Here is a 25,490-nt window from a genome sequence, read left to right as displayed (position 1 = left end):
GAGAATTTTTTTTCTTCCATTTTTATTATGGAGGATGAAGGCAGTTTGTGTGTAGGGTGAAATCATTGATTGTGTGCGTGTCAGACAGAAACCGGGGGTGTAACAAATGCAGCGGAGAAACGTTTGTTTCTTACAGAGAGAAAACAGCTTTTGGCTGATGATGATACAAGTTATTCTGTAATCAATTTCATCCAAACTATTAGTATCCTCCATGAGCAATATCAATTTTTCACAATTTCCTTATCTGTTTTATTTATGAATTTATTTATTTATTGCCTGCCATGCTTTTCAGACACAGCTGTGTTTGCATTAAACTCATTACTGAAGGGTATTATTACACTACAGTTCAAAAGTCTGATTTTTTGAAAGAAATTAATACTTTTATTCAGCAAGAATTAATAAAATTGATCAAAAGTGACAGTAAAGGCATTTAAAGTTTTCTAATGATTTCTATTTCAAATAAATGCTGTTGTTTTGAATTGTCTATTTATCCTGAAAAATAATCCTGAAAAAAAAAAAATTGCATCACAGTTTCCACAAAAAGTAGCACAACAGTTTTTAACACTAATGTTTCTTGAGGACCAAATGAGCATAGAATGATTTCCGAAAGATCATTTTAGTAAACTAAACTTAACTTGCTGTGTTTACCCAAGTGATTTTTCCAAATGTATATGAATTGACAAAATTAAAAAGTTAATCTAATTTATTTATTTATTTTTGTATTTTGATGAAAAAAAAAAAAAAAAAAGCTGCCTTAGTAAGTTTAAGATACTTCTTTCAAAAACATAAAAAAAAAACTTACTCTTTGTGACCACACCCTCCAGCCTGATGATGTTAGGGTTATCAAACTGTCCCATGATGCTCGCCTCTCGCAGGAAGTCCCGTCTCTGACGTTCAGTGTATCCTCCCTTCAAAGTCTTTATAGCCACAGGAATTTCTTTCTTTCCTGGGATACGGAGACGGCCACTACACACCTCCCCAAACTCGCCTGCAGAACACACTCAAGTCCATACTCACTGTCGTTTAGGGTCACTGCTTGCACTTATATATTCTAAACACTAGGTGGCAGTCAAACTATATCAATCAAACATGTTCACTACACAAGGGCTCTCCTTATGACAATTATTTCCCATTGAATTATTTCCTACTTATCTCACTGAAGATTAGATTCTAATCATTTTGTCTTCTGAGAATAACAAAGTGATTTTTCAGAGAGACATTTAAGAGCTTAACAGTGAAAATGATCTGAAATATATTTTAATTAGACACACAAGAGAAACCAAATCCTAGATCTGGAGACTAAAGGAAAGAAAGATAAATGAAAATATCGGAAGCATTTTTTAAATTTATTTTCGAAGAAATTTATCTTCTAACTATTTTATTTTAACCAATGACACATTTTAATTTTAGACCACGCAGCTATAAGTAGCTGGAGTGGATTATGGGCTGCTGAGGCACAGACTGAAGTGAGCTGTAAAAAGAGCTCTGACCTGCTCCGATGACCCTTTCGATCCGGATACGAGATGGATCGATTTCCTTGGCAAACTCATGCACGGCCTGTGAAGGGTCCTCGTAAGTGTCCGGGTCAATGTAAGTCTTTAATCCTGGGAATGGCACTATAAAAACATGTCAAAGGTTGGAATCTAGATTTTTTTTATATATATATATATATATATATATATATATATATATATATATATATATATATATATATATATATATATTGATTCATATTAAAAAATATGAATCAATACGAATATACAGTATGTGTATATGTGACTGAGTGTGTAATTAAGGTCTCATACCATGTCCATTTTGATACTGCGTTCTTTTTTTGTCTTCTGACTTTATCTTAGATTTTATGTACCACTGACACCTGTTCAAGCAAAGAGAAATGTAAATGATCAGTGATTTTGTTTATATACTGGTTATATATACTGTAACACATTTACAGTAGAGACTTCAGCACTGTCCGTAGTTCTGAAGTCAGTGTCCCTGTCCGTGGTCCTGAATGGACAGCACTCGTGATCGGTAACCATAAAAACTCAAGACATATGTCTGAATGGCTCCTCAGAACCCTCTAATGTTGAAATTAAAATGATGCTCCTCCAGGGAGAACTTCTCAAAAGTGTTCGTTTGTAATTTAATTTCTTTTCTTGACAAATGAGGACACTGATTCTGTCCGTCATCATGAGTGCTTGATTTATTTGAGAGCTGCTCACAACAGCCTCCCTGCAAATCTGCACAAGCAGCTGAACACGGTGCCATCAGCCCCTGCAGCTGTGCGAGGATGTGATGGCACAGGGGCCGGCTGACTGAGGTTTCACACAGCGAGCTGCACATGCTGATATTGCGAATCACAGGACTGTGTGGCATGTTTAAGCTTGCTGTCAGTCTCACAGCAGGCCATTTCATGGCAGCAGACACGGCCGCTGCCGGGAGGCTGCAGCATTCCGACTAATTAGGCAGCGACATGGCTCAGCCAATCGGAAAATAGAAAGGTGCTCCGTGGCCAACAGGCCTATTAGGAGATGGCTGGATAAGCAAGGAGCTAAATTAAGGGTAAATTAGTGAATGAGAGAAAAGACATATCCATGACATCCACAGACAAAAACACAGAGAGGATAAATAGACAGAGAGATAGACAGACAGACAGACAGACAGAAATAGACAGACAGACAGAAAGACAGACAATAGATAGATAGACAGATAGACAAACAGACAGACAGATAGACAGAAAGACAGATAGATAGACAGACAGACAGACAGAGGATAGATAGATAGATAGATAGATAGACAGACAGACAGACAGAAATAGACAGACAGACAGAAAGACAGACAATAGAAAGATAGACAGATAGACAAACAGACAGACAGATAGACAGAAAGACAGATAGATAGACAGACAGAGTATAGATAGATAGATAGACAGACAGACAGAGGATAGATAGATAGATAGATAGATAGATAGATAGATAGATAGATAGATAGATAGATAGATAGATAGATAGATAGACAGAAATAGACAGACAGACAGAAAGAGACAACAGATAGATAGATAGATAGATAGATAGATAGATAGACAGACAGACAGATGATAGATAGACAGAGACAGACAATAGATAGATAGATAGATAGATAGATAGATAGATAGATAGACAGATAGATAGATAGATAGATAGATAGATAGATAGATAGACAGACAGACAGACAGAAAGAGACAACAGAGAGATAGACAGACAGACAGACAGACAGACAGACAGATAGACAGACAGACAGACAGAAAGACAGACAATAGATAGATAGACAGATAGACAAACAGACAGACAGATAGACAGAAAGACAGATAGATAGATAGATAGACAGACAGACAGAGGATAGATAGATAGATAGATAGATAGATAGACAGACAGACAGACAGAAATAGACAGACAGACAGAAAGACAGACAATAGATAGATAGACAGATAGACAAACAGACAGACATATAGACAGAAAGACAGATAGATAGACAGACAGAGGATAGATAGATAGATAGACAGACAGACAGAGGATAGATAGATAGATAGATAGACAGACAGACAGAGGATAGATAGATAGATAGATAGATAGATAGATAGATAGATAGATAGACAGACAGAAAAGACAGACAGACAGAAAGAGACAACAGATAGATAGATAGATAGATAGATAGATAGATAGATAGATAGATAGATAGATAGATAGACAGACAGACAGACAGATGATAGATAGACAGAGACAGACAATAGATAGATAGATAGATAGATAGATAGACAGACAGATGATAGATAGATAGATAGATAGACAGACAGACAGACAGACAGAAAGAGACAACAGAGAGATAGACAGACAGACAGACAGACAGACAGACAGACAGAAATAGACAGACAGACAGAAAGACAGACAATAGATAGATAGACAGATAGACAAACAGACAGACAGATAGACAGAAAGACAGATAGATAGATAGACAGACAGACAGAGGATAGATAGATAGATAGATAGATAGACAGACAGACAGACAGACAGAAATAGACAGACAGACAGAAAGACAGACAATAGATAGATAGACAGATAGACAAACAGACAGACAGATAGACAGAAAGACAGATAGACAGACAGACAGAGGATAGATAGATAGATAGACAGACAGACAGAGGATAGATAGATAGACAGACAGACAGAGGATAGATAGATAGATAGATAGACAGACAGACAGACAGACAGAAATAGACAGACAGACAGAAAGACAGACAATAGATAGATAGACAGATAGACAAACAGACAGACAGATAGACAGAAAGACAGATAGACAGACAGACAGAGGATAGATAGATAGATAGACAGACAGACAGAGGATAGATAGATAGACAGACAGACAGACAGAGGATAGATAGATAGATAGATAGACAGACAGACAGACAGACAGACAGACGATAGATAGACAGACCAACAGACGATAGATAGACAGACAGATAGATAGACAGATAGATAGATAGATAGATAGATAGATAGATAGATAGATAGATAGACAGACAGACGATAGATAGACAGACCAACAGACGATAGATAGACAGACAGATAGATAGACAGATAGATAGATAGATAGACATACCGACAGACGATAGATAGATAGATAGATAGATAGATAGATTGACAGATAGATAGATAGATAGATAGATAGATAGATAGATAGATAGACAGACAGACGATAGATAGACAGACCAACAGACGATAGATAGACAGACAGATAGATAGACAGATAGATAGATAGATAGATAGATAGATAGATAGATAGATAGATAGACATACCGACAGACGATAGATAGACAGATAGACAGACAGACAGACAGACAGACAGACAGACAGACAGATAGATAGATAGATAGATAGATAGACAGACAGAGTATAGATAGATAGATAGACAGACAGACAGAGGATAGATAGATAGATAGATAGATAGATAGATAGATAGATAGATAGATAGATAGATAGATAGATAGATAGATAGATAGATAGATAGATAGATAGATAGATAGATAGATAGAATTAACATATAAACACAACACCTGTTCATCTATCCTGGAGCGTATTTACCTGCCCTCTCATTATTTGCTCCCTCATTACCTGCCAGTGATGAGAAGGAAGAGGGTGAGAATGACGAGGAGAGAGAAACCCCCCACTGTGGCTGTAACAATCACCAACACCTGGCCCTGATCAGCTGCCTCCTCAGAGTCTGACATAGTGAAGGATAGTGAGTGTGTGTGATGTTTGTGTGCATATGAGAGAGAAAGAGAGATGAAAAGAGAAAGAAGCTCAAAACAATGAAGTCACTTTTTCACACTTTTTCATGTTCTGTGATTAGCTGGTGGGTAGGGATGTGTAATAGTTGCAGACTAGCATTCATGTGATGACCACAATCTCGTTCTATCAGACTCAGAAATAGACTTAATGCCAGGAGAGAGGTTGGTAAGTATTTACATACATTCTGTGCACTAAGATAAGCCAAATGGCAGTTAAAAAAATCATTGAAATCATAGGGCACTTAAGGTCATTCATGGTAAACAGAAAATGTTCCCTTCAAACATTTGTTTAAAACTCTACTCACGTAGCTGACATGGTATGACCACAATCTCAGAAAATTGGACATAACTGCAGCATTTTAGGCTAACAGGTATTGAAATGAGGCATTTTTAGAGAAACACTCACTCTCGTCTCCTGTGGCGAACTCAAACTTTGGGCTGTAACTGCTGTAGCCAGCGAGGGTACGAGCGCGCACATGGAACGCGTAAACTGTAGAGGGCTTTAGTCCTGTCACTATTACGCTTGGAGACTTTGTACGTGTAGAGGAGTAACTTAACTGTTCCTGTTCCTAAATATAAAGAGAGTAAGAAAACATTTTTTTTTAATATACCATAATGTTCATTATGTAACGTTTATTATGTAAAGATGTGTTCAGTCTTGGTGAGTTACCTTTTCATAATATTTGATCTCGTAGTCCAAGATGGCAGCATGTGGCTGTTCAGTTTCCTGCCAGGAGAGGGCGATACTAGTTTGAGATGCCCAGTCCTTTCTCACCACACCTACCAAAGATGGACCTGAGAGGCAAAAACAACTAGTTAGTGAGGGTGATCACTGGCTTTGTCTGAAAACTGGAAAATTCTGCTTTCGGATGACACATTTCAAGGTAGGAAGGCATCAAGGCACGTCCGAATCCAATGTTAGCTTCACTTCCTGTTTCCTGAGATACCTCCATCTGATCGATTTTTGAAGGCAGCATAGATGTATCCTTCTCTGTATCCTGTGCATTCCATTCTGTGACAGTAGAGCTAGAAAAATAAAGATGCCGTCCAAAAGTTGCGTTTGCTGGTCAGTTTGTGTGTGAATGTATGTTTTTGACCAACATTTTCCACTTTTGATGTCGTTTCTAAAGAGAAATTACTACTGCAGTAATTAATTACTTAGTTTAGCTCGTGCTATTTTGCTGTAGATCATTAAACTGATACGCTGCCTCAGAAGTCTGTCTGAAATCAGTTTCGTGAGGTGCCTTCATGCACAAACGCTGCCTTACAAGTCACTGTCTGAGAAGGCAGCAAGGCAACTGCCTAGGTTTTCGGGTGCATCCACTTACTAAAGCAATGTGGCTTTCCATACGAATGAACTGAAAATTGGTTTTGTTACTCTAAGCTTTTCTACACAGGTCACTTTATTCCCATCTGGTGCTCAAAAAGATGAAAAGCGCCTATAAAGCCATTGTCCCATTATTCCAGGTTATATAATGGGTCTTTTTTACAATATGCTTTAAAATAAGGCAATTAATATGTTTGGGTGTCTCTAATACAAATGTATATTACCGTATTATTCCGAATATAAGAGAATGTTTTATTTTTTTCAAGTGTGCCAAGAAATATGGTGTGTCAGAGTGCAATGTTTGAAGATTGTCTTATAAACGCTAACAGTCAAAGAAAAGCTTACCGTCTAAGAGCCGCGTAACTCATGTTTGCGTACCTCACTGACGGGACCAGACTTTCCCCATACATGATTTTAAAATGTAAGACGGTACCCAGATTTCAAAACTACAATAAGATTTCACTTCTACTGTTAAAGAAATTTTGGAATTTTGGTAGGCTACATGGTTTTCACTATGAAATGGATAGCCTAATTGTTATATAATTCAGAAGGGCTACAAGGTCGTCTTAAATTCGGACCAATACTGTAATCAATGTTCTAAATTTCAAATGAATCACATAAAACAGTAAAGATACATAATGTAAACCCCACCTTTATGTCTTTAGGTACAATCTCAACATCTATTAAAAAGAAAGAGATCAAAACATCTAGAATATATACCATGTTTGACAATCTTAATGTTTTCATCATCATTTGTGTACCTTTTTATTTCTTTATTATTCTTTTGTTAGGTTAATTTCTGTCTTTTTACTCTTAATGACTAATTATGACTAATGTAAATGCATCCCATTGTACGTTGGCTTGACAGATGCATGTAGGAATATTTGCTACAGCTACAAGTAAGGGTGGATGATTGATTGATTGATTGATTGATTTAAAACAGTGATTCATTTAACTTTTTGTGCTTAAAAAAGATATAACCGGATCAGTTAATCGGATATAAGGAGTTACTATGGTAATATGGTTTTCAGCCAAAAAGCTTTGGGCATCAAGGTCTGATACTTTGTTTCAATTAAAGTGAAATGTGTTTTTTCCCCCTTTTAACACAAGCTTTGAATCTTTGAGCATCTAGGTAATTAGCCAGCTCTGCCTATGTACTATGTGAAGATAATGCACTCAATCATGGCTTAGTCAGGTGGAAGAACCCAAGAAAAAACACAAGGAAAATCCATTAAGGCTCTGTGTCTGAGGCCATTTACAATTAGCACAATTAGCGAAGTCTATAAGCCTCTGCACTTAAGATGGTGGTGTGTGCGCATTCATATAACACGCTCGAACAATCATATACAAAAACTGTTTACTGCTTCTTTCTAATACTGTACACTTTAAGAGAAACCATTTTGCTTCTTTTTTCCCCTTTCACCTCAGCGACTGAAGTAACGCCCACAGGTAGGTGGAGCTGATCTCTAATTGAATCCTGGAGCAGATTAAAGTAGTGGGTGAATGGCATTAGCCAGCCTGATTGAATTTCTCCCAGGTAAATATTCACTCTGGAAGCCCACAGAGAGTGCCAGCACGGTAATCACTACCTCTGTCAAGTAATCAATCTCTCACAGTTAAAACAGCTGAGAAAATATAAGGGGTGGACAGGGAACGGGAGGGTTTTAGGTATAGCAAGTTGCAGAGAGAGAGAGAGGATTTAGGCAGCCGGTAAACAGCAGAGAGCAGCGTTCAGTGATGTGCAGTATTGGGCGACACTGCCTGAGGTCCTCTGAGATTTCAGCGAAGTGATTTGGAGAGAAAATAAGAGAATAAGACATCGGTTTTGCTAAGGTTACCACCTGTGACACAATCTCTCTCTCTGTCTGTCTCTCTCGGTAACCACAAGGGCTTTATCTAAATGTGCAATGCTGTCTATCTTCCATCTACTATGTCTTTACAAATTTGCACGTTGGAGATGTATTGGAACGGTGTTTGATGAAACCCCCTATGTTATTTGTCTTATTTGACTCTGTGGCGGGAGAAGCTATGTGCTGAATATCTCTCATGAGAGATAGCTCATCTTTTATTGAGAAGGGACGGACGGTGCAGCCTGTGACATCTGACTACTTTAGACATGTGTGAGGAGGAAACTCATAGGTTTGCACAGAAATATTGAAGTCAGAGCGACTGTAGAGAACAGGCAGTGACTTAATAAATGATGAAGTTTCATCATGTCGCTATTTACAGAGGTAGAGATTGATTTCAGAATGGAATATTATACAGGAACAGAGAGGGCAAAAAAGTCTTTTTCTGATTCTGTGACTGCCTGAACTGAGCTGGAGTTGTCAGCCAGTGAAAGGGCAGGAGGATGAACTTGGCTGCAAAAAACAAAATGACATTATGGCTCAAAACAGACCCACGGAAGGACAGCCGAGAGTTTGTTCAAAATTTATTCAATATTTATCTTTATCTTTAAATCATTAATGGCATGTTAGACAGTAAGTCGGAAATCATTGTGAAACATTACCGTTCAAAATTTTGGGGTCAGTAATTTTTTTACATACATTTATTTAATACTTTTATGTAACAAGGACACAATTAATTGATCAAAAATGACAGTAGGACATTTCGTCACCTTGGATTTATAAGGTTCTATCTGACATTTTTGTCAAAATTGTGTTATTGGCATATTGGAATATTGGATCATGTGGCACTGAAGAGTGGAGTAATGTCTGCTGAAAATTCAGGTTTGCCATGAAAGGAATACATTAAATGACATTTTAAAATATATTCAATTAGAAAACAGTTGTTTTAAATTGTACTTGTAAATCATTGTATTTTTTATCAAATAAATGCAGTCTTGGTGAGCACATTTGGTGTCTTTTTTTTTTTTTTTTTTTGCCCCCATATCTTGAATTTGGGGGTCTTTTTTTGTTAATTTTGGTGTCATTTTTGCATTTTTTTTTGCTCCCATATCTTGAATTTAGGGGGTATTTTTGTAAATTTTGGTGTCATTTTTGCATTTTTATTTTATTTGTGCCCCCATATCTTGAAATTGGGGTGCTTTTTTTTTTTTTTTTTTTGTAATTTTTGCATTTTTTGCCCCCATATCTTGAATTTGGGGGGCATTTTTGTTAATTTTGGTGTCATTTTTGCATTTTTTTTTAAAAATATGTTTTTAAATGTAGTCTTGGTGAGCATAACAGACTTCTTTATTATATTCTTTTAATAGAGGTGTAAAGTGTACCTGAAAACCATGTTCAAGTAAAAGTAGAGATAACTTACAGCGAAATTGACCCCATTACAAGTTACAAGTCACCAATACCACTTAAGTATTTTATTGGTACAAAATGTAGGCTTAAAGATGCACTAGTCCTCAAAAGTGTTGGGGAAAGTTACTTTTAACCCTTAAATGCATACCTCGGGTCTTTAGTGACCCGGGACGTCATTCACTACCCTCCTCCTCGTTCATTTTTTAAAGTTAGACATCAACCTTCTTGGTATTCCTCAATCAATTCATTATAAAGAATATAACGAGAAAAAAATCATAAAATTATAAAAGAATGTCTATTTTTGTATTCATTTTTATTAAAAATTGTATAGGGCCGCAAATGACCCGAGGTGTGTATGAGTGTATGTATATTTTTTTCTGCACAACAATAATTGAATCTTAGATGACGGAATGAGTGCAATTCACCTTTATTCCACAAGGTGGTAATGTCTGATACACAATGCTGAAGTGACGACTCATTCAGACAGAAAACTAAATAATAAGAAAAACATGAAATGGCTCAGCGATTTACTGCAGAGCAAGTACTGAACACAATCAAATGTGACTATAAATCTTACTGGATGGATCTGGTGAAGCTGTTAGCGATCGAAATATTGATTTTGAAGATGTTGAAAATTATATAGTTTTGAGAATACATTTGAGATCGCGAATGGTCTCATATTCATGATCTCAAACATAAAACTAGCCCATTATTTGCTGAATTTACTGGGAAATGAGCTCTGACGAGGACAGTGATGATGGCATAAAACATCTGCTCAAACGGAGCCCTTTCAAGCTCCAAAAGGTAACAAAATATGCTTTATTTTATTCTTCTGTAATTGTTACTCTATTATCAGAAGAGTTTTATATTATCGCGACAGGTAGAGATCCTTCAGTGTTAGATATAGATCTGGGTCGATAAAGACCCGAATATGTAAGAATGATTGGCGAAACAGTCATGCATTTGAGGGTTAAAAGTAATGCATTACAATATTGCGTTACTCCTTAAAAAAGTATTTCTGAGATTGCATTTCACTGTTTTTATTCATTTTGAGGAATACTGAATGTTTTCGTGCAAGTGAGAAGAGTAAATGCTCACATTTAGTCTAGAACTACAATAACCATCATGTTTACACAGTGCACACAACACCTCTGCACTTTATTTCTTACATGAGGACAGGAGAGCTGTCAGTCAATAAATGTGAAAAAGTAACTTGTGTTAGATATTTTATAAAATGTCTTTTTATTAAAGCATGTGATTTGACACAATTCACTTGTACATTCTGAGAGCCTTTTTTTATAAGTAATTCAAAAAGTAAAATATAATAATAGAATGAAAAAAGAATAAAAAAAAAATGGTTAACTTAAAGGTAATTTAAAACTCATAGTGGTACAACATTAAAAAAAAAAAAAAAAAAAAAAAAACACCACCAGACTGACCACGATCTCCCACAATATTACCCCACCCCTATTCACCCGAACCCCAACCCCCACCCCCACCGCCACCCCCCACCCACCCCCTATATCTCCACCTTTCCCCGTAGAGACCCTCACTCTAAAACCATTAGCATTGTCATATATCGTGTGCTAGGATGCAGACTGTTGCACTGGATTTGTAGTTTTTAGGTATGATATGAGGGGTTTCCATATTTTATTGAATAAGTTAAGCCTATCTCCCAGCGTATATCTTATCCTTTCTAAATGAAGTGTATTAGTTAAATCTTCTAACCACATCTTAGAAGTAGGTACAGTTGTATTCTTCCATAAGATGAGGATTAATCTCTTTGCTATTATGAAGCAATAAGAGAGAAAACGCTGTTGTGCAACACTCAATTCTCTGAAGGTCTCCGATATTCCAAGAATGATGAACAGGGGCTCGGGTTCGATTGAAGTATTGATGACCTCAGACATAATATTGCATATATCAATCCAGAACAATTGAACTTTTGGGCATAAAGCAAAACTATGGAGAAGTGTTGCTACGGAAGTGTGGCATTTATCACACATGGGTGACACTTCTGGGTATATGCTATGTAGTTTCTCTTTTGAATTGTGTTAGAAATTTTGTGGTAAATTGAAAAAGTAATGTGTTACTTTACTAGTTACTTGGAAAAGTAATCTGATTACGTAACTCAAGTTAATGCGTTACCCCCAACACTGGTCCTCAACACCTAAGAGACATGCCAGTGAGGAGAGTGGGGAGAAAAATCACATGGTAATTTTCTAAAATCTCAATACTGCAATAAATCAAGGTCGATACAACAGCCTCTCAAACATCTACAAACTGTCTCAGTTAAGCTAAAGTGCTCAAAAAAATTAAATTTTAATAGTAAAATTAAATAGTCACAGCCAACTTGCATTGGATGTTTTGGTTTCGGCCTCATCACTGGCTGAAGCCATGTCCTCATCTCATATATGTGATTCAGCAACTATGTGCTAATGCACTCACATTCGCGTAAAGTAGCCTTGTTGACAAGTTTGGGTGAGTGAGAGCAAAACGCACAAGATGTAGTACCTTTAATGCCCTTTAGATCACCTCTTTTGTAGCAGAAATAAATTGCTGTAACAAAGGTAAGGTGCCATGCAAAAAATCTAGGTTGCATCTGAAAACTTAAAATGCTGCCTTGGAGGACACAGGCATCAAGGCGAGTCTGAATCTATAGCTTCACTTCCTGACTCCTGAGATACCTTCATCTGTTCAATTTTTGAAAGCATCATAGATGTATCTTTTACTGCCCTGTATATCCCACAATCCTGTGCTTCCCATTCTATTTACACAGTTACACACTAAAATAAAAATGCCATCAGAAAGTTGCGGTTGGTGGTCAGTTTGTGACTAAAATGTACATTATTTAAAACATTTTCAACTTGTGATGTCATTTTTAGTGAGAGATTACTAATGTAGTAATATTTGCTTAGTTTTCACCAAAGCTCATTCTATTTTGCTGTAGATCATTAAAGCGATAGATTTTCAGAAGTCTGTCTGAAATCAGTTTCATGAAGTAGCTTTGTGAGCAAATGTTGCCTACAAAGTCACTGCCTGATAAGGCAGCGAGGCAACAAGTCAGCTGCCTAAGTTTTCAGAAGCAGCCCTACTGGCAAAATGCAATGAGTAACTACATTAATTATTAAAAATGTATTGAAGTAAAGAGTACTTATCTTTGATACTCAGTCAAATTACAAAGTAGCCAAAAAGATACTTTTTTAATATTTTGATATGGACATAAAAGTCTCTTTTTGAACTACAAAAACAAAAATATGTTTATTTTGGCATTATTTTGTCATACATAGTCTTGTTTCTCAATATAATTACATTCAGTTGACAAAATTCAACTTAATTTTAGGTTATTTGGTACTTTTCATTGAGAAAAAAAAAAGGAAAAAAAAAAAAAAAAAAAAAAAAAAGGAAATGAAACTTCCAAGTTCAACATGTCAGAAACTTTCATGCTTACTGTTAGGCCATGATTCTGAAGTTTATAAAAAGTTTTGATGATGTTTCTGCCAAAAACATAAGCATTTTTGCGAAATGAATTGTTCAACCGCCTCTGTGGTATGTTGAATTGTCATAACAAGCCTTAGTTGGTAATTAGCCTGAAGCAGCAACGATCCCGCAAGAAAAAACCTAAAAGAGAAACTGCTAACACAAACACATCCAAACATATACCTTCAAAAACTGAGTCGCTAATGTACAGTCATTATGCGGAGCTGACCTGCATTTTTATTTTAATTAGCTTTCCTGCTCCGCTTAAGGGGATCTTCCATTGACTCTTACACCCAAATCATTTCCGACTCTTTATGGATGCTGCACAATGCCTAAATGATGACTTTCCCCCATAATCAGCAATCATACCACACTAGTGAAGCAATCACTAAAGCCAGATTAAGGATAATTGGATGTTGCTTGTTTTCGCAGGATACATTTTTACATTGCATTCTCTCTGAGAGTTTACCAAAATGACAATAAAAGGAAATGTGGCACAGTTTAATACAAGAGGCACATAAAAATGCACATGCACACGCTTGTGGACACACAGTGAACCTAAGTTCTTGTTTTATCAAAGTGGCTCTGGAAAGGACATGCAAATGGAAACAGCCCTTGCACCTACATTACTTGATGATTTCAAAAGATTTCTTACATACAGAGAGGAAGTGAGGCGAAAAGAGAGCTCTGTTAATGCACATTCTTCTTCTATATCCTATTGCTGTTAGACAGATTTCACTCCCCCCACCACTTCCTAGAATTATATACAAGATTAAAAAGAAATGCTTCCCTATAGCTCCTATAATCTTCTCCTCTAAGTGTATCTCATATAGTCATGTTACAATAAGTGAACAGACTCTTCTGAGAGTGCGAACCTGAGCTCACCACAGCTAAGCAGAAATGTGTAGGTGGAGTTGTGGCATAGTGGTTAGCGCACAGGCCCCAGACAAGTTGAACTGTGGTGTGTTTGTGAGGGTTTTATCAGCAATATTTATGTTTTTGTAAGGTCTCTTATACTCATCGAGGCTGCATTTATAGGATATATTATAAATAAATGTTTCTAATATGCTGATTTGGTGCATAAGAAACATTAACTTTTTTTTAACAATATTATTATCAATACTGAAAACAGTTGTGCTCAAAATTTTGTGGAAACCATAATAATAATAATAAAAAAAATCTGTATTCTTGATGAATACAATGATGAATACTATGGTCACTTTTGATCCATTTAATTGATCCTTGCTGAATAAAAGTATTAATAAAAAAAAAATAAAATAAAAAAAATACTGACCCCCAACTTTGCAGTTGTGTAAATACAATGAATTGTGATTGATTTGATTAATTAATCATCATATAATGTAATTAATTCAATGAAAAAAAAAAAAATCGATTGACAGGACTAGTCCTAATATTAAGGGCTTGTGCCCTACTATTAAATTGATAGTTCATCCAAAAATGAAAATTCTGTCATCATTTACTCACCCTCAAGTTGTTCCAAACCTGTATGAGTTTCTTTCATCTGTTGAACACAAAATAAGGTATTTTGAAGAATGTCGGTAATGAAGTAGGCCTAGGGCCCAATTGACTTCCATAGTATTATTATTTATTTATTTATTTTTCCAATGGGGTCCATCAACTGTTTCATTTCACACATTCTTCAAAATATCTTCTTTTGTGCTCAACTATCCCTTTAATAAAACATAATCAAGAATATGAAGTTCATTTTCTAAGTGTGTCAGTTGTCAAGCCATGCATTAACAATCTGGGTTAATCAGGTTTTATATTGTAAGACTGAATTTAAACATGTGGAATGTTTGCTTTCTGTTTACAGCAGCTGAGGTTTTATCTGTCTGGCAGTGAATGAGTTTACCAGGTGCTCTGAGATCCAAACACAGAGTTTGACAAGGCCATGTTTGATTTGTTCTCAGCAATGAAAACAACTCCAATTCAGATTCAGAGATGAATAATGAGAGACGATCGAGTATTTGTCTAAACACACTCAAAAATCATCCACCCCCAGATACACAAGCGGGTCTCTCAGAGGCTCACAAACAGCAGCAATTAACTGGAGAATGAAGCAGCTGCAGTAAATATGCAGTCGATACGGCACAAGTCAGGATGAGTGCAGACCATGTGAGATATGCACACGCATGTTCTTTCTTTAATGACTGTGTGCATGGATGCATGAGTCGTTATATGTTTATACAGTGCATTACAGGGAGTATAAAAGCCTGGGTGTTTGTGTGTTCGTATGATTTGAGAGTCAGAACGACTGTTTATAGGCCAGTCTGTATTTGTTTCAATTAAACTGTCTTTTTGGTAAATGCAGTGAGGTGTTACGACATCGAACACAAGCAGTTTGAGCTGAAGAGAGTCGGGTCATCATAATCAATATTAATTCACTCTTTTGTAGTTCTGGGGTAATTAACAAGCTACAGTGAATTAGCGTCCCACCTCTGTCTCTTCAAGCTCACTGGCGGTGATACGTTTCAGTACAAATGTGAAATTTGTATGTTTCCGATGAATAGGACAACAGACGGTGTGGCAACAATGTGCTTGAAAACTGGAAAGCCAATCAAAACATCAGCTCAGTAGCCAGCTGTAGCAAGCAAAAATAAGATGAAAAGAGCAAGAGAGAGGCTGGAAGTGAGTGAGAGAGTAATAAAAAACAACAACAACAACAACAAAAAAACAAAAAACAGTCGATTGTCTCTAGGAATAATTGTTAGTTCCGGTAACAGATTTGTCTTGGAGTGCGGAAAAAATAGATGATATTTTGTTCCCCTCCCCTGTCCAACCAGATCTTAATTACAGCACCTATATGGGCCATTATGTGCCAACACCTGGCCTCATGGGGAAAATTTGTACATTGCATAATTTTTCACTTCGAGCTGTTCCCACTGCCAGGAAAAATAAATAGCTAAATAAATAAATAAATAAAATCAGAGAGACACGGTGAGAAAGTGAGAGAGTGAGGAGAAGGAGGTGGTAAAAATAACATAAATAGGCTCTCTAATCCCCCCTTTCTCTCTACTCTGGGTAAAGACAGAACAACAAAGATTAGAAGAAAATTGCAGAAGTGTAAATACATTCACAAAGCTAGATGTCTAGAGAATAAAGTGGGAAAAAAAAGCTTAGAACACCATTCTAAGTGAACAGAGAGAAGAAAATAATGACTTGAAAAACAATGTACTCTATATCACTGTAACAGAAGCAGGGTTCCCTTAAACTACAGAGGAAGCAAAAAAAAAACTATCCATGTATATTAACCAGGTAGCAATCCTTTGGCCTGCAAGGATTCATATATAATTGTAATATACAATAATAACCAAAAGAAGAGTCCAAAGATCAATGTTCTGAATTATAGACTAGAAAATGTGCAACCTGTGGGAACGTTTTCACGAGTCGCTAAAATATGTACCAATACGTATGTATCACTGCAGTTTCCAATAGAAATTAACACTAGAGGCAGTAAAACAGCAAGCGCTTTTAATAGTTTTCATACACAGTTATGATTACAGGGTCAGATTATGGATTAATAAACTTGTTTTTATGTCTCATTGCACGATATTATGTTATGACTTCAAAACACTTTTACCAAAGTGCATGATTTGTAAATGAATTTATTTTAGACTTTGCATCACTTGACCAGCTCCATATGTTTCGCTTTTCTGATATAACAAGCTTGCTCGGTAGCTTAGCTGGTACGGAGTTGTACTTAGGACGAGGAAGCCTCAAGTACCAGGGAAAAATGAGTCACGGTAAAAAAGAGCTCAAAGATGAGAGATCAAACCATGCTAAAACGGCACGATTACAGATGCTTTTTATGTCACATTTGCTTTTGTTAACACTATTGGGTAGTGAGTGACCACCAATGAAAACACCTTGCACAACTAAAACCAAAAATAGCTTTTGGAAAAGTCCTTCAGTGCATGTCCATGAACAAATGCAAAGTTATTAATGGTAGGCTCACACAGACTTTTTTTCAGATTTTCTGAGATGATTTTGATGGAGAATTCTACACAGTAAATATGGTCAAATGTGTTAAAAGGAACTGAGTGTACAACACTGTTATGTGTAGCTTTCAGCATTATACAGTACACTGTAAAAAATGACCGTGATTTTAACTGTAAAAGACTGTAAAAATGCTGCGGTGAAAAACTGTTAATTGGTTTACAGAAAGTTTCCGTACTATATACGGTGAATAACTGTAATAGATCTAACGTTACATTTAATGTAATTTTACGGTAAAATACCGTTAAATTCACAGTTTTTGGAAGTGAAAAATAACAATTCATTGTAAAATTTACAGTGAAAAACCGTAAATTGACATTCCCACAATTCCCTGCGTGACACTTCACATTTAATATATTTTCGTTGAAATAACTCTGTTTCTTCTTAGTTTTTCTCATTTTTTTCTAATCAGTACATTAGGGTTTTATGTTACATCTAATGTTGTTAAATTAATGTTTATTGTATTTTTAAGATTTCATGCATGTTACCATGATGGTGTTTAGTGTGTGTGTGAATGACACTGTGTGCACCTTCTATATGTTAGTGTTGTCCTTCTCAGCTTGTGGAAAAGCTGCTTGTGATGAACATTGATTCATGTGACTCTTATCACCACTGTGTTTGGTGACTGTCAGTGTATTATAAAGGTACAAAACAGATATTAGTACTTCGTTAGGTTGGTAAATTAACATTATATCAGTTAATGAAATACGTTATTTTACCGTAAATTTAACAGATTTTTTTTTATGTTGCTACTGTATTTTTTTACGGTAAAGTTCTGGCAACCTCAGCTGCTGTTTTTTTACCGTAAATTTTACTGGGATTTTTTTTTTACAGTGTAGCATTACAAAATTAACTGGTAACACTTTACAATAACACTGTGTCTACACTGGGCATGACCATTGTCCTGTTTCATGCCACAACAAATTATGACTGTCTACACTTGATGCGTCAAAGCTGTATAGCTTAAATTCATTAACATAGTTATTGCCTTAGGTATCTCATTGTGAAAAAGAAGTGTGCTTGTTTGTATTGAATGTGAACTTGTAGCGAACTTCAAATATTAAAAGTATCATTTAAAAAGAAATTGCAGTTAATATAACGAAATTAATGAAAATTTAATTAATGAAATAAAATGCCACACTTTCATGACTGCTTCTTAACACAGTCAAGTGTACCTATGTCATATACTTAAAATACTTTAAAGTATATTTTAAATGATTACAGGGTCATTATGTGTCAAATCAACCAAATTTCGGAAACTTTCGGAAATTTTGTTAATATTTTTTTCTGTAGAAAGGCATACATAAATAGTGATGAAAGCCAATAGCCAATACATTTACTGAATAGCCAAAAAAAGAAAAGAGAAAGCCAATATATTTACCGAGTAGTCCACTATTTTGAAGAGGGAGGTCAAAATGACCATTTTCACCTGAGATTTGGAGCCAATTAAAAATGACTTTAAAAAGATGGCAGCATCATTATTTTATTTTTACACAGAGATTGGTAGGTGTATTAGTAACATCTGTTGACTTTAGCAATCTTTTGTTTCATTATTATGCCAACGGTGATGGTTCAAAAATGGCAAAAAGCACTTCTTGTGTTTTTGCCTTAAGTTTGCATGACTGTAACTCAAATATTAAAGACATCTTAATATTCTTGTAGATTCTGGTTCTTAATAAATTTAAACAACAAATTTTACTAATAGACCTACCAATCTCTGTGTAAAAATAAAATAATGATGCTGCCATCTTTCTAAAGTCATTTTTGCACCCCTGTAAATTGGCTTCAGGTGAAAAATGGTCATTTTAAATCCCCTCAACAAAATAGTGAATTACTCAGTAAATATACATTCATGACATTTTAATATTTTGGCTTTCATCACTATTTATGTTTGTCTTTCTACAGAAAAAAATATTAACAAATTCAAAAATTTAAGATGGGGACCTCTGGTTGAGTTGACATGGAATGAGCCTATATTTTAATAATCATTTGTTGTGCTTTAATAAGTGCAATTATTTTGATGTGATGACTAACATACTAAAGCACATGTAAAGCACATAGCTTATAAAATAGAATTTTAACTGTGGTGTGTTATTCGTTATTACATGCAAAGTCAATATTGTTTGAATGTATTAAATTGCAACTTCATCATTACTAATTACACTTTCATCAAATAATGTTAACATTTTGCAATGAATAGTTAAACAAATACACAAGGGCCAGGGCATTTGCAGAATTTTATGAATGACAGATGTTCCAGTTTTACAGACATCTGCAGAGTTCTACGTATGCAGGGCTCAGGTTTGGCGTGGGCCTGCTCACATGAAATCACACTGAATTACAGAAACATCTGAATAGGCACAACCTGACGAGGCCAATTTCACATTTTCATAGACTACAATCATAAGGACAAAATCATTATGATGTCTGACAGGATTAATCTGGGCTTATTAAGTTCATAATTGCATATTAATATGCAGTTTCGCCAGTGCTATCAGTGGGCTAGCAAATAAATCTTCATTAGAGTTTAAACAGGTGACTGCCATTTCACTCTTACGGTCTGCGTTGTTGACAGAAATTGTACAAGAATTGCAATCCATCCATCATCCTCTTAAATTCGCAATGGAAAACAAAAACAGAAAAATTGGGGAAGAGAAAGAGAGAGACAGATGGCACCAAAATTGGAACGGTTCTTGCGTCTCTGTTCTCCAATTCATTGACAATGCTCAGCACATATACATTAGCATTCTACCATTCAAACAATATGTGAGCAATCACCATCAGCCTGCCACTCACTTGCAAAGACACAGTGCAGTTAACTCTCCATTATAAAGCCCTTCAGGGGAGTAAGAAAGCTCTGCACACTCCCGAGTGCTTTCAGGGCTGCCATGGGGGTCAGAAGTCTGGATGTCTGTCTCTGTGTTCTGTGCCGCACAATCTGTCAAAATGGAGACAGTCACCCTCCTCTTTCCCCTTACCCTCTTTCCTTGTATCTTTCTATCTATCTGTCTATCCCTGGGGGACAGCGAAGTGTCAGTCTATGTCTTTGCCCCTGCTTGGCTCAGTAAGGGCTATGGAGATTTTGGCCTCAGATACATTTAAGACATTCTCTCTCCCATACAGTCAAATATATTATTTTCAATCAATTATGAAACTGGTAGTGGTAAATGCACACGCTATCCTTGTGGGGACATTTGGTTCACATAAGACAGGGAATACCAGGTACACGCACACACACACAGCCCAACCCCCTGTCACTTATCTATCCCCTACTGCTGGTCTAAGGTGCTCCGAGCCTCCCAGCTCTGTCTAAAACTGACAATGAAGGGCTCCGTAGAGGCCACTGTGGCTAAAAGCCCCCAAAACACACTGGGATATAATGTTAAATAAATGACAAACGGCTCAGGGATAAGGGTCTTCGGTCAGTATACTCAGGGGCTATATTGTCTGAATGAGGACAGCTTGAGGAAGTAGTGTAAACATCACAGCATTAAAGAATTTAAATGACTATGGATCTAAATAAAGTAACTTATCTTACGAGAGATTGCTGTCAATTGCCAGCATGCAAAACGCAATAACTTTCAATTTTGCTATTTATTTTCCCTTTTCTTTATTAAAGTTGTGTATGTTTGGAATGGTGTGTATTTGAATTACATTATCAAAGTGCATTATTTGTCATTTTTTCATGTGCAGTCTCATCACTAAAGTAGATTACGCCTGGCTGAGTAATTTTTTGAAATGAGATTTGGCCAGCTAGTTTAATATCTTAGATTGCCATTTTATTAGTGTGGGTCTTATTGGTGACGTACAAAGCTTGAATAATTTACGATTTTTTTTTTTTTTTTTTTTCCCCCACATTTTCTTTATGAGAAAAGCTTTTTATTGAATAATCTCTATATTTCAGTGCAATGGACATTTTTATACCATGAGCATCTGAGAGTGGGACTTTCATCAAAATAACAGACGCCGCCTGGAATTGATTTGGTCTGAAATTCTATGGATAAGTATAGACAGATGATAGAAAATGAAGAGGCTACAGATATGGATGGACAATCACACAATGGCAGCAGAAATATAACTATACCGTTATAATTCCCTATATTTACAGTTTATTTTTTTACATTTTTTTTTACAGAACTATTGCTGTGATTTGATTAGCCACGCAAGTTAGTACAGCAAAGTTGTTAGCATTAGAAACATTTACCATGGTAACAACTCTACATGAAAAACTGAACAAACCATCATGATTTTTTTTTTTTTTTACTGGTTTATCTTTAACAGAGGCAGACCAACACGACTAACGAAACTGACTGAACAATGAAATCTTGCTAGGTATCAAAACAATATATTACAAATTCTTTAAGTTCATAATTACAAAGTTCAAGTTCAAGTAAAGTTAAAGTATTAATATCAATGTACTAGAAGTATACTTGTATACCTAACACATCTACAAGCCAAGTATACTTAATTATACTTTTAAGTATATCTCGATAAAAAGATTGAAAACAAGTATAGGCCAAATATACTTAGACCTTTCTGTCAGTATAAGCAAAGTCCCTTTAAGACAAGTCATTTCACTCGGCGGCCATCTTTGAAACGCCTCTCGGGCATCCTGGGCATCATGCAATCTCTTTGAATGGGGAAACATCAAATTCTCCAAAACTGTTCACCAACCTTACGATTAAATTTCATATTTGAAATCACCAATGAAATCTAACAACAACCGGTTCATAAATTTAGTTTCTAAACGCTCGAATCATTACAAAAAAAACTGTATTTTTCAGGCTGGATCAAGCTAATGCGCATTCGCAGACCTAAATGCACGTCTCTTTGGAGGCGCGCGTCTGACTGTTTCTATAGAAACCGGTGATTCTAACGGCCACTGAAGTGACGCGATGACTTTACCAGTCGGTGATTGGCTCTTATTTAGAAGGCGGGACTTATTCCGCCATATTGCGCGTTACACTTTCTCCCATTCAAAACAATACGAGACACGTCTTGTGTTATTCTATAGTCTTTGGTATAAGTCAAGTATACTTAAATTGATAGTTCACCCAAAAATGAAAATTCTGTCATCATGTACTCACCCTCAAGTTGTTCCAAACCTGTATGAGTTTCTTTCTTCAGCTGAACACAAAAGAAGATAGTTTAAAGCATGTTGATAATCAAACAGTTGACTCCAATGGAATTCAATGAAAGATTTTAGGGGGAAAAAAATACTATGGAAGTCAATGGCTACCGTCAACTGTCTGGTAACCAACATTATTTAAAATATCTGCTTTTGTGTTCAACAGAAGAAAGAAACTCATACAGGTTTGGAACAACTTGAGGCTGAGTAAGTGATGACAAAATTTTCATTTTTGGGTGAACTATCCCTTGCAAATGTAAGAATATTTCTGAGAAGTACATAAAATGTAGACTGAAAGTATACTTTCTTATTTTTAGTTTAAAAGAAGTATGCTAATGGCACACTTGAATAAGGGTAGGACAGAGTTCACTAATACAGCTTTATCACAGATGTATTATATTATCAGTAACTGTAGCAACTATGGTAGTTATGTGAAAAATGTTGTTATTATAATACAATTTTAAAATTCCTGCTGGGGGACAAAATGCTATTGGCTGGTTTTAGAGAGGTTTTGTGTGCTTATTATCTTGGCCGAGCTGGAAGACCAGCTCAAACCAGCTAAGACTAGAAAATCTAAGCTGATTTAAGCAGTTATTTTTTTAACTGGAATGGTGTGGGAAAAAGGTTACGTAACTACACTGTGGGAAAACAAAACATTGCACCGCAAGAAACAAGTGGCGGCATTGGTAAGCTGTTTCAGAGAATGAACCTGTTAAAAACCCGCACTGCTGGCAGAAATGCTTGTGAGTGAACGTGTATAAATGCTGGAGGACTCGGGGGGGAATGTGTGTGCGTACTTGTCTTGTCGGCCTGCCAATGTGTCAGCAAAGTGTGCAAGTACACATGGATATGCATGCATTTATCAATCTGTCCAAGCATGCGTGTGTGTGCGTGTGAGTGTGTGTGTTGAGTAATTTAGAGTTCCTCTGTCATTATGCAAGCCCACAAACATTCTGACAACTTGCTTTTGACGATTCTATCCAAAGCCTAAAAATAATAAATAAATATATAATTCAGAGTTAGGAACTGCACAACATGTAGCCTCTCAGCCCCTGGAGAGAACATTTACATTTGATATGTCTCAGACACACACACACACACACACACACACTCATCCACTCTCTAGAACACACATACCTAAAACATGCCATCCACCCACCCATTCAAAAGCAACACTGTTCAGCATTAATGTCTGTAGCTCTTTCAGTTCCCCACTAGTATTTCTAACATAACATTTTAGTCTGACAGTATATTTGTGCTGTAACTTAGGGCTTCTTCTTCAAGACATAGCTGGGTTAAACTACACCTGCCAACCCCAATATTGCTTTATGTTTACAGTGAATGACTGCACAGTGCGTTGACCAAAAAATGCATTGAAAACTCCACCATAGAGCTTAACACATTCACATTACTCTACAGTTACATCATACTGTGAGCTTTAAGCTCCTATATTGGCTGAGCTTATTTAAAATTGCAGTTTTTGATTTCTGTGCCATTGACATTAATAATCTTATTTTCATTTAGTGAACTTGATGTACTAAAATAATTAAAACTGAAAAAAAAAAAAAAAAAAATTATTAAAAAAATAATTAAAACTGAAAAAAAAAAAAAAAAAAAAAAAAAATATATATATATATATATATATATATATATATATATATATATATATATATATATATATATATAATAAAAATGACAAAAACAACAAAATTCCTAAAACTTTAACTTACATTAAAATGTCCAAACAAGAGCAAAACAACACAACAGGGCCAGAGTTGTTACATATATCTTTGAAATGAACCTGCAGAGCTGTTATTTACAGTTGTCTCTGTAAATAGATAAAAAAAAAAAAAAAAAAAAAAAAATTGAAATATGAAATACTGACATCTTCTTCAAATCGACTGATGACTTTTGTATTCATCTAACCAGTTCGGGTTAGTTGGGGTTCACAGAGAGATAAAAACATTTCAGATCTATTAAACATGCTTCAATCACTCTGTGAGGAGCTGAGGGTCTGATATTTTTAATGTAATATGAATGTGTCTGAGTGGCAGTTAGAGTTCACCATTAAGGTTTGTTTGGATCTCTTGAATCACGATTCTTTGGCTCAGCCCTCTCCATGGCAAGAACCTCCAGCTCATTAATACTGCACTGGTTCTGGTTAGTATGGGTGGATGAGCTGGAGGTTTGTTGGCCCCTTGCCTCATCATCACCCTTGTGGGGTTCTCCGCAGAGCCCAGCCCAATCCCAGGGTTACTCCCCTCAATCTGACCTCTATTAACATTTCATGTAAGGCTAAATAGACATCGGAGAGAAATATTCGTTGTACTACGAAGCTTGCTGAGATATATTGTAATGAGTTCTGGGTTTTAACTTTGGCTACTTTGGTGTGATCTTCAGTACAGGATGTTGTGAATTTATAACATTAAGGTACATTTGTGTAGATGCAGAATAACATATAAATGCTGTGTGCACTGTCATTACTGAAGCTATTGTAAACATGCCATTGAATACTGCAACATATTATGTGGGACTTTTACATATTTCCTAATGTGTAGTATCAGGATCACCTTGCTTACTCTAACCTAAACTTTAACTTATTGCATTAAATAATAAAGCATCAAACCAAGTATTTACAGTATATTAAAGTTGCAGACCCTTCGAATTTTTCAAGCAATCAAAATGAAGTTTGATAGGTTTGAAATTATAAAACAACAGTTGTACTCTTCAGAATGACAAAATGTATTTGGATACCAAACCTAGAGGAACATGTTCATAGTAAGTAAATCAATAAATACATAGCAAATATTTATGGCAAATATTATACAATGTCAATAATTTAACTGTGTGTATCAATCATAATTTAATACCTCTTCAACTTAAGGATAATAAATTATGTAAATACATTAAATGGATAGTTCACCCAAAAATGAACATTCTATCATCATTTACTCACCCTCA

General features: G+C 35.8%; 1 protein-coding gene across 2 annotated transcripts in view; it reads right to left on the bottom strand.

Moving 5' to 3' along the window:
- The window catches only part of epha6 (eph receptor A6), a 157,426-nt gene that overhangs the window by 9,976 nt on the left and 121,960 nt on the right, over window positions 1-25,490 (bottom strand). For both annotated transcript variants that reach the window (XM_048196970.1, XM_048196971.1), the window contains exons 6-11: window positions 5,994-6,118; window positions 5,730-5,892; window positions 5,148-5,256; window positions 1,806-1,876; window positions 1,491-1,616; window positions 803-988 (exon numbers count right to left, since the gene is read on the bottom strand). In XM_048196970.1, the coding sequence (XP_048052927.1) occupies window positions 803-988; window positions 1,491-1,616; window positions 1,806-1,876; window positions 5,148-5,256; window positions 5,730-5,892; window positions 5,994-6,118 (780 nt within the window). The remainder of the gene's footprint in view (window positions 1-802; window positions 989-1,490; window positions 1,617-1,805; window positions 1,877-5,147; window positions 5,257-5,729; window positions 5,893-5,993; window positions 6,119-25,490) is intronic.

Source organism: Megalobrama amblycephala, linkage group LG7 (assembly GCF_018812025.1).
Source record: "Megalobrama amblycephala isolate DHTTF-2021 linkage group LG7, ASM1881202v1, whole genome shotgun sequence".
Classification (NCBI taxonomy): Eukaryota; Metazoa; Chordata; class Actinopteri; order Cypriniformes; family Xenocyprididae; genus Megalobrama; species Megalobrama amblycephala.
Note: the sequence above shows the minus strand (reverse complement) of the source record. Positions and strands in the feature narration are given on the sequence as shown.